This window comes from Poromitra crassiceps, assembly GCF_964638095.1.
Source record: "Poromitra crassiceps genome assembly, chromosome: 19".
NCBI lineage: Eukaryota > Metazoa > Chordata > Actinopteri > Beryciformes > Melamphaidae > Poromitra > Poromitra crassiceps.
The window spans coordinates 26937035-26947909 of record NC_139646.1 but is presented as its reverse complement, the minus strand read 5'-3'; the positions used below and the strand labels follow the sequence as shown (position 1 = coordinate 26947909).

General features: G+C 43.7%; 1 protein-coding gene across 1 annotated transcript in view; it reads left to right on the top strand.

Annotated features, from left to right (window-relative positions):
• LOC310794218 (protein kinase C alpha type) overlaps window positions 1–9122 on the top strand; it is a gene marked incomplete at its 5' end in the record, with an annotated part of 230878 nt that extends 221756 nt beyond the window's left edge. Inside the window, one exon of the mRNA XM_083656168.1 lies at window positions 3464–9122. Coding sequence (XP_083512294.1) covers window positions 3464–3628 — 165 coding nt within the window. The 3' untranslated portion in view covers window positions 3629–9122. The remainder of the gene's footprint in view (window positions 1–3463) is intronic.
• Window positions 9123–10875: the final 1753 nt, after the last annotated feature.

Below are 10875 nucleotides of genomic sequence, written 5' to 3'. Positions count from 1 at the left end.
TTCTCCCTCTGATTCTCTCACACACATACATGCATACAGTTTTCATACACGATATTTATATTAAAAGTAACAGAAATGAAGTAGGTCACTCAGTGTTGTGTGTGTATGAGTGCGTGTGCATGTGTGCGCCTTACATATTCAGTTGAAATATGTACTGTAGTTTTCTTCTGTTTCACCCCTCAAGGCCCCTCCCTCTAATAAGGTGAATCCTGGCCTCTGCGTCCCCGTAGTCTCTTGCTGGATACATAAGCTGTGTGTGCCGGGAATGCTGTGTGTGCTGTGTGAGTGTGCGAAAGTGAAAGAAACGTGAGGGTTCAAGTCAAGTCAAGTTTATTTGTATAGCCTTAATTCACAAGCATGTCTCAGAGGACTTTACAGACAATGTGTCTCGCTAGGTCTAGCTAACCACAATCATTGAACAGAATAACAAGCGCAGAACTTTAAGACCATGGCACCACTCCCCCTATGGCCCTTTCCCAAACCCCCTCCACCCATATGCATACATGCACTCATGTGCAGGTCCATGGCACAGTGCATGATGCACTCATGTGCATGTCCATGGCACAGTGCATGATGCACTCATGTGCATGTCCATGGCACAGTGCATGATGCACTCATGTGCATGTCCATGGCACAGTGCATGATGCACTCATGTGCATGTCCATGGCACAGTGCATGATGCACTCATGTGCATGTCCATGGCACAGTGCATGATGCACTCATGTGCAGGTCCATGGCACAGTGCATGATGCACTCATGTGCATGTCCATGGCACAGTACATGATGCAATCATGTGCATGGCCATGGCACAGTACATGATGCACTCATGTGCAGGTCCATGGCACAGTGCATGATGCACTCATGTGCATGTCCATGGCACAGTACATGATGCAATCATGTGCATGTCCATGGCACAGTGCATGATGCACTCATGTGCATGTCCATGGCACAGTACATGATGCAATCATGTGCATGGCCATGGCACAGTGCATGATGCAATCATGTGCATGTCCATGGCACAGTGCATACATGCAATCATGTGCAGGTCCATGGCACAGTGCATACATGCAATCATGTGCATGTCCATGGCACAGTGCATACATGCAATCATGTGCATGTCCATGGCACAGTGCATACATGCACTCATGTGCAGGTCCATGGCACAGTGCATACATGCACTCATGTGCAGGTCCATGGCACAGTGCATACATGCACTCATGTGCAGGTCCATGGCACAGTGCATACATGCACTCATGTGCAGTTCCATGGCACAGTGCATACATGCACTCATGTGCAGGTCCATGGCACAGTGCATACATGCAATCATGTGCATGTCCATGGCACAGTGCATACATGCAATCATGTGCATGCCCATGGCACAGTGCATGCATGCAATCATGTGCATGTCCATGGCACAGTGCATGCATGCAATCATGTGCATGTCCATGGCACAGTGCATGCATGCAATCATGTGCATGTCCATGGCACAGTGCATGATGCAATCATGTGCAGGTCCATGGCACAGTGCATACATGCAATCATGTGCATGTCCATGGCACAGTGCATACATGCACTCATGTGCATGTCCATGGCACAGTGCATACATGCAATCATGTGCATGTCCATGGCACAGTGCATACATGCAATCATGTGCATGTCCATGGCACAGTGCATACATGCAATCATGTGCATGTCCATGGCACAGTGCATGATGCAATCATGTGCAGGTCCATGGCACAGTGCATGATGCATTCATGTGCATGTCCATGGCACAGTGCATACATGCAATCATGTGCAGGTCCATGGCACAGTGCATGATGCACTCATGTGCAGGTCCATGGCACAGTACATACATGCAATCATGTGCAGGTCCATGGCACAGTGCATACATGCATTCATGTGCAGGTCCATGGCACAGTGCATACATGCAATCATGTGCATGTCCATGGCACAGTGCATACATGCAATCATGTGCAGGTCCATGGCACAGTGCATACATGCAATCATGTGCAGGTCCATGGCACAGTGCATGATGCATTCATGTGCAGGTCCATGGCACAGTGCATGATGCACTTATGTGCATGTCCATGGCACAGTGCATGATGCACTCATGTGCAGGTCCATGGCACAGTGCATGATGCACTCATGTGCAGGTCCATGGCACAGTGCATGATGCACTCATGTGCAGGTCCATGGCACAGTGCATGATGCACTCATGTGCAGGTCCATGGCACAGTGCATGCAAGGGTTCTGCTTCTGAATGCAGATATGAGTGTGTGACGAGAGAACAGCCTGGTCACCAGAATAAAATGTTGGCATTGTACATTTCTGCAATCCACATATGGTGTTTCTGAACAAAACATACGCTGCATGTCACATTTCTAGATACGTGTATATCAACGTTATACACGTCATAGAGTCTGCTATTGAAATAGCGTAAGTTAGTTAGTGGTAAGTAAGCGGTGTTGGGCAAGTTACTCAGGAAGTGTGATAAGTTACTTATTACTTTTATGTGATCTTGTTATGTTAAAGGACCAATGAGTTGTACACACATGGCACACATTGAAACACAGGAGTGCCACTGCTCCACCCAAAGTAAATAGATGAATCCCCCCCCCCATTTCAACTAAAAATAACAGAAAAGTCTGTTTTCTCTCTTCTCTTTCTTTTTTCTGTTCCGTTGAATGTATGTACATCAGATGAATGACTCTTCAGTACGTCGCTCGCCACCAATAACAACATAACAAGTGGACAAAACAAGGCAGAATATTAGGGAGACGACAAGACAACAGCAGAAAGCTCCCCATAGAGAGAGAGAGATAAGAAAGCGAGGGATAAGAGAGAGAGAGAGAGAGAAGAGAGAGAGAGAGAGAGATAAGACACAGAGAGAGAGAGAGATAAGAGAGAGAGAGAGAGGAGAGAGAGAGAGAGAGATAAGAGAGAGAAGAGAGAGAGAGAGAGAGAGGAGAGAGAGAGAGAGATCAGAGATAAGACAGAGAGAGAGAGATACGAGAGAGAGAGAGAGGAGAGAGAGAGATCAGAGAGAGGGTCTTGGCACAACTCTTAATGGAGGCAGGCACTCGTGTATCACCCTAATAGCTGAGTGATCTTATGCTTGAGTGCAGAGGCATGTGCCTCCTTATGTGTGCAGAGAGAGAGAGATCGAAAACAAGAAAAGTAGGTCAAATATCCATGTAGGACACTACATACATGTAGGGCTCTATCTTCCCCCTGGCCTTAAATTTGCGTTTATGGCTTTGCCCGGCGCTATTAGTGGGCGTGGTCAGGCGCATTCCCTAATTTTTCCTTGGCGCTAAGCAGCAGAATCCGCGTTGCTGAACCATTTAACCACGTCTCGAGTAAACCAATCACATCACCATCTCTTTGATCATGTCACGCACCTCATGTCTAACGTCTCCCTTCCCGTCTCTCTCTCTCTCTCTCTCTCTCTCTCTCCCAACAGTGCGGCAAAGGAGCAGAGAACTTCGACAAGTTCTTCACACGCACCCAGCCGCAGCTCACGCCGCCAGATGAGCTGGTCATCGCCAACATCGACCAGGCAGACTTCAACGGCTTCTCCTTCATCAACCTGCAGTTTGTCCACCCCGCGCTCAACAACACCGTATGAGAAGAAGCATCTCCCTGAGGAATCCTCCCTGCTCCTGCCAACCCACTGAAACCAACCACCGAGTTAACATCTGACCACAACTTGACCAAGGCCCAAACTAAAAAATCTATCTATTGATTTGATTAATTCTAGGGCATGAATATTTGTTCTGTGTAATGACTTTGCCAGTTTAAATACATTAGCTAGCATAAAATGTAAAAGCTGCCACAATTTCTTTGATTTTGACGATGAGGGTGCAGACAAGGATGTCCTTCTTTTCCGCTGCAATTTGTACTGGAAAGCCTATTGCTATTATTGCAGGCATTGAGATGGGAGAATGGGTGATGGTCTTTATAAATATATGCCAGTATATGATCTAATTATGAGAATAATTAAGTAACTGTTAACTGAAATACCACTTAAGGGATGGATTAACTCATTTTGCAAAAACAGATGTCTCAGCAACTGTTCATTCTTCACAAATCTCAATGGATGCCCTTTACAGTCAGCTGGCTCACACACTATATTCTATATGGATGATTTTCACTCCATAGATATTGTGTGGTGAGCTGAAAGCCGCTCGTCGAAGCTAAAGCCAAATATGAAGGACAGCAGGGGGCAGCATTGAAGCAGCACCTTGTGATTTAACGGTTGTATACTGTATCTTGTTTACAGTTTTCTTCCTCCCCTTTCTGTGGTTGTCACGGTGACGGTGAGATTCTAATTTTAGTACGACTCAATTCTAGCCTGTGTCGCGTTCCGGTGTGTGTAGCAAACCCACTTACTAATTATAACTCACTAATATACAGCCTGTAAAAATGCAAATATGCGAGACGCACATGTGTCGGGTGGGTGGACGTTTTCGATCAAATTCGATTTGTCGTAACTATTAGTTGAACTGTTATCACCCTGTTAATATTGTAGTTTGCCTGGTTTTTAAAACACAGCTACACACACACACACAGACACACACACACACACACACACACACACACACTAGCACAAAACTGACACAGCCTTTTCCTAGCCCTTACTTGAGCTGCAGGTCGTATTCTTCCCTCGTCATTCATTTTAAAGCCACCCAAACGGTTTTAGTCGTCAGTTTAGTGTGGGCAGTGGCAGACAACATGTCATATCTACAACTAAAAAGTTTACAAGTTTGTCATTTTCTAACACTATCCAGTGTTAACTGCTCTGTCTGTTCCATCTGCATGCGCACCACGCCTCCCCACAGCCATAAACGTCTTTACATGAGCTGCTTTTAAATCCAGTTCCTATAAAAGGAAATCATCCAAACTTGCAAGGACATTTTCTTTTCTTTTTTTCTTTTTTTGTAGACTATAAAATAAATTGGTGTCAAGTCATTGTTTTCTGTATTAACCATGCAATGCTATATTGCATATCCTGCCCTCATATTAAGTTGATGCAACACATTTGTCTGGTTTCCTGGATACAGAAGAAAACGAAATATCTCCATTGACCGTGTTTTGTTGCCCTGGCAACAAGATTGTCCTGTATCCACGATTCAAGACGATCGTATTACTCTCTGAATCCTTTTTAGTGCGTCTTCCTCCCCGTAATATCTTCAATAGATTCGTTTTTATTCTCTGCTCTTGTGATCTCATACATATTTTTCCATTAGATCAGATTCATAATATTTTAATCTATCACATACCAGTGTGTAACTCCTTTGTAAATATTCATGAGTTGTTGAAAGTATAGCAACTTACCGTTTTTATACCACCTGAATGTGCTTTTATTACATTAGGTAAGTTCAGCGTATATTTCTATGTAAAAAAGAAAAGAAACCAAAAAAAAAGAACCCAATATAGATCAACTTTGTACCAACTGGGTGTCTTTCACAGAGTCCAGATTTAGCAAGTTGTGAGGCATATCTGTGGGACTCGTTTTGGCAGATTTATCTAAGCAATTTTTTTAGTTATCTCTACTCATATCCAATGTTTTTTGAATGCAAAATAGTGTGTTGACTGGACGCGTGCCTGGCCGTCGACCATCCCTCCTGTATCTGCATGCCGTTGGTAAGGATCATCCATGCACGTCAACTAAATGCTGCATGCTACTAAGTATGAAACCCCAAGGAGTTGCAACCTTAACCATAGATCTAGATGAGTCCCCAAGGAGTTCCAACCTTAACCATAGATCTAGAGTCCCCAATGAGTTCCAACCTTAACCATAGATCTAGAAGAGTCCCCAAGAAGTTCCAACCTTAACCATAGATCTAGATGAGTGCCCAATGAGTTCCAACCTTAACCATAGATCTAGAAGAGTCCCCAAGAAGTTCCAACCTTAACCATAGATCTAGACGAGTCCCCAAGGAGTTCCAACCTTAACCATAGATCTAGATGAGTCGGCAAATAACCCAATTTCATATGGGTTATTAAAAAAAAAAAACATAAAATCACATACAATGGAATTTTGTTTACCATCTGAATACATTAGTTCTGCCTGTGTTGTTCCTACTGTACTTGGTGCTTGTCTAAAAACGGTATGATAGTGCTCTCATCGTTAGGTGACCGGAAAAATGCGAATTTAACTTTCTTGATTAACTAATACCAATACCTCCATTGGAGGGTCACATATAGTACATTTTGAGAGACAAGCCGAGGGCCACTTAAAATTGGTCCGCGGGCCGCAATTGGCCCCCGAGCCGGACTTTGGACATGTCTGCTCGGCTCTTTGAGATGCTGTGTGTAGGATTTTGTCGTTACTGGATCACACAGTCAAATAAAGTTTTGATGACATGGTCTAGCAAAAGTGAAAAGTCGAAATCTCTAAGTGAGCTAGAGAACGTTCTGTAGAACGCATAGTTATTATCGACAATAATTAGATTAGATGACATATTTGCTGACGATGCCACACACATTACTTCTCAAGCAACGTGTTTTTCCCTTCCCTGTGACCTGGCCAGTGGTTTCTAGTCCTCTTAACCATAGAAGCTCGATACTGTACATGTGGTTCCCTATGCCTGTTCCAGGGCTATGTGGAACACTGAATCCAGATCTGTTTAGACGCCTATGTGGAACACTGAATCCAGATCTGTTGTGAGGTGCGACTCATTAGCACTGCTCTCTCGCTAGACCAGTGGGACCACTCGCTCTCTAGTATCTCGTTAACGGGGTTTATCTTATGATGTGTAATGTGTCGTGTTGTCAATTTGTAACCTTTTTGGTTCATTTCTTTTTTTATGTTGTCGATTTTGTTTCTCTAGCTTCTGCTCAAGTAATGTTCAAAGGAAGTATCGACGTAGAAAACTCACACCTGAATGATATATATATATAGTTATATATAGTTAACTCTTGAAACCTTTGTAATATTTTCTCCCTGTTTTTTAAGGGTTGTGTTCTCTCCCCATCTCTCCTGTTGTGTAACCCTTTCGCCTGTGCCAAACCAGAAAACGCCAGAACCCGACGATAGCAGCGTTGCACTAGCTGCTGTAGTCCTGACTACACTCTCTCTAGGCTGACATCTGCCTAAAGCCACACCTGCTCTACATGCTCTGTCCGCCACGCGACATCATGAGCCATGTATGATGCCATGTCATGATGCCATGTATGATGCCATGTATGATGCCATCAGGTGGTAGATTTTCCTTGCTTCCTTTGTCTCACACCGGGGCAAAAATGGATCTGAAAGGCATTTCAACAACCTCTAAAGTCGATTGTAGAAAAGTGAGAGAGAACTCTCCTAATAATGTACTCGGACACAATGTACTGAACAACAGCTTTGCCCTCATCTGAGCCTGACCTCATCTGCACCTCTCTTATGTGTCTATCCCATCTCATTGATGGGATCCACAATGGCAGTAAAAGAAACGCTGTCCTGCTGTCTCCCTCCTCCTAGAGACTCAATTCTTCTTCCGCTTCCATCTGTCCATCCTCTCAAGCGTAGACAATTGGCCATACCATCAATTGTTGTTGAGCGTTATGCCAAGATCATGATATTTTTTGTCTCTCATGACGTCACCATGTCAGACTAGGCATGATGTCACCATGTCAGACTAGGCATGATGTCACCACGTCAGACTAGGCATGATGTCACCATGTCAGACTAGGCATGATGTCACCATGTCAGACTAGGCATGATGTCACCATGTCAGACTAGGCATGATGTCACCATGTCAGACTAGGCATGATGTCACCATGTCAGACTAGGCAGTCGTGCCATAAATCTGTGACGTGTCTTGCCCGAGAGACTGGCAACACTACTAAGTCTGATCTAAGTCTGGCTGCTCTCACTCTCTGGTCTAGCGGGGAAAAAGGCTCAGTTACAACCATCCACCATAAGTACCAAGCAGGCCTGCTTTATTGCACAATCCAAATCTTCATCAAAACTTGCCATTTTCAGTGTGTAGCAACGCTAGCTAGCGCTGTTGTTTCACAGTGGCAGAGGCATTTGAGAGCGACACAGTCGCAAATGTACCATGGGAAAGGAATTAGCCAAATGTATTTTTGACTTTGTTTACACCCTATTCTACAACTTCTCATTTTAAATTGAATCGGTCTGAATGGTTAGACGACGGAACGAATGCAAAGTTACCATCTTTAAATGTCAGGTTTCGAGAGAGGGGAGTGTTCTGATTTGTTTTCGTTTCACTTGGCATTTCTTACAGTTGTATCTTTTTAGGTCCTCCATTTTGCTTTTTAGACGCAATCCCCGTTTGACTTCTCCATGCTTAGCCGATGCTCTCCGCTCGCTGCTGTGTCCTGTTTACCGGTGAGAAGAGAGAACCTGAGGTGAATGGCCATCTCTTTGAGAAGAGAGAACCTGAGGTGAATGGCCATCTCTTTGAGAAGAGAGAACCTGAGGTGGATGGCCATCTCTTTGAGAAGAGAGAACCTGAGGTGAATGGCCATCTCTTTGAGAAGAGAGAACCTGAGGTGGGTGGCCATCTCTTTGAGAAGAGAGAACCTGAGGTGAATGGCCATCTCTTTGAGAAGAGAGAACCTGAGGTGAATGGCCATCTCTTTGAGAAGAGAGAACCTGAGGTGAATGGCCATCTCTTTGAGAAGAGAGAACCTGAGGTGAATGGCCATCTCTTTGAGAAGAGAGAACCTGAGGTGAATGGCCATCTCTTTGAGAAGAGAGAACCTGAGGTGGATGGCCATCTCTTTGAGAAGAGAGAACCTGAGGTGAAGGGCCATCTCTTTGAGAAGAGAGAACCTGAGGTGAATGGCCATCTCTTTGGCCGTACAGAGCACAGGATGAGTGATGCGGAGGAATGCCTTATCTCTTGACCCACACGTAACATCTCTCACTCTCCTGTCTTTGTTCATTTATAAACCAAGCGCTTCTTCTGTCCTTGTACATAAATGATTTGGATATAGACTGTCAAAGAGAAAATAGATTGTATTTTGCAAATGTGTATGTTCGTTTTCTTTCATCCCTCCCTCTCCGTCAGCCTGAAACCTTTCAAACGAGTCTGAGCTACTTACCTTGTAACCGATTGTGTCATTTGTACCTAATGTATGATAATGCAAATAAAAAAAGCAAAATTATGTCCATACTGAAGCAATACTCTTTTTTTTTTCTCTTCAACCTGAACTATTATCATTTATAAGCCTTATACTGTGACCTTGCACAAATATGGATATTATGATTATACAGTCTATGATGTTGTCATTGAAGCTGGATGTCAGATCCAGCTGTGACACGTGAAGTTATTGCACTGACATGTCCTTGTCAGGTTTCCTCACTCAGAAAATTGGCAAAGGAAGTTGATTTGGTTGATGCACAAGTCAAATAACTCTTCAACTTCTCAGTTTGTGGGGGGGGGGCATCTATGGGATTGATGGAGGGAAAGATGGACACGGTTTATAGAGATCTGCTTAATTAGCCAAGCTGAAAGAAAACCGAATCAAAAAAATCTAATTTCACTAGTAAATGCTAACGCCCTTTTAGCATTTGTAGTTCCTCTACCTTGAGGGCTGTAAGTGCAGCTCTCAGGCACGGCTCTCGGATTTTTTTCTAAGGGGGGGCTTGGGGGAGGCTAGACCAATAAGTGAGGGTGCTAAGAAAGTAGTCGATTTTCATGACTTCAGAGTTACTTTATAATGGAGTCTCTCCCACCCCCCGAATAAAACCAGATATGGCACACAGCACATTAGCACATTCGAAATAAATGTTTTAAATTAATTTGTCCAAAGAATATAAAAAATATATAGCTATAATACCACAAGTGACCACAAGGCATTGACAAAATCTTTCACATGCAAAGGTTTAGACATGAGTGATTGGTTAGGTTTACGCCCAATTTATACTTGGTCTGTCGACACTTTTGAAACCGTTGCCGACAGAAATGAGGACTTGAGTCAACACTTTCAAGTGTCGACGAGAAATGTCTGCTACCTAGTGAATTTTCTAATGTCGCTGACTATGTCACATAGTGTCGTGCATGTGTGATTGGCTAGATAGAAGCCACGCGCGCTTGACTTCCTTGTTTTGGTTTTCGCTGTATTGAAATCGATTGAAATGAATCTGAAAATGTGTCCCCGCTATTTGTATCGGCTTGCCCTGGATGTATGTGATGTATCACAAAGAACACCGTGACCAACTTCTCAGAGAGGAGGTGAGTTGTGTGTGTCATTATGCTGCAGTCAAAACGTGGTTAACCATAAATGCAACACCATGGGCGACAGTTTATTTTTCGTCGGCGACCATGTGTTGAGCGACACTTTCCAGTATAAATTAGGCCATGCAGAGTGATGATTGGTTGGGTTTAGGCATGATGAGTGTTGATTGGTTAGGTTTAGGCATGAGGAGTGATGATTGGTTAGGTTAATATCAGGGTAAGAAAAAGTCTATAATGGAAATAAGCCTTTTGATTGATTGATTGATTGATTGATTGATTAAATGTATTTGATAATTGATAAAAAATATATGTATACAACTGCCCAGCAGGAATACATACATTTAAAAAATCATCGAGGTTGAGAACACAAGAGAACACAATAAAACATCAGGGACCATGTTGGAAATAAGTGTTTACACTTTTACATGCTATCCCTTGGATATTTTATTGTATATCCATGAATCAATTCAATCAAGCAATCAAGCAATAGTCTTTCCCAGGGAGGAAGAGCAGCTCTGTCTTACCAAGATTTAGCTTGAGGTGGTGGGCAGACATCCAGTCACCAATGTCTTTGAGGCATGCAGAGATGCGTACCTCGATTTGGGTGCCTGAGGGGGGGAAGGAGAGGTAGAGCTGAGTGTCGTCGGCATAGCAGTGATAAGGAAAGCCATGAGATGAG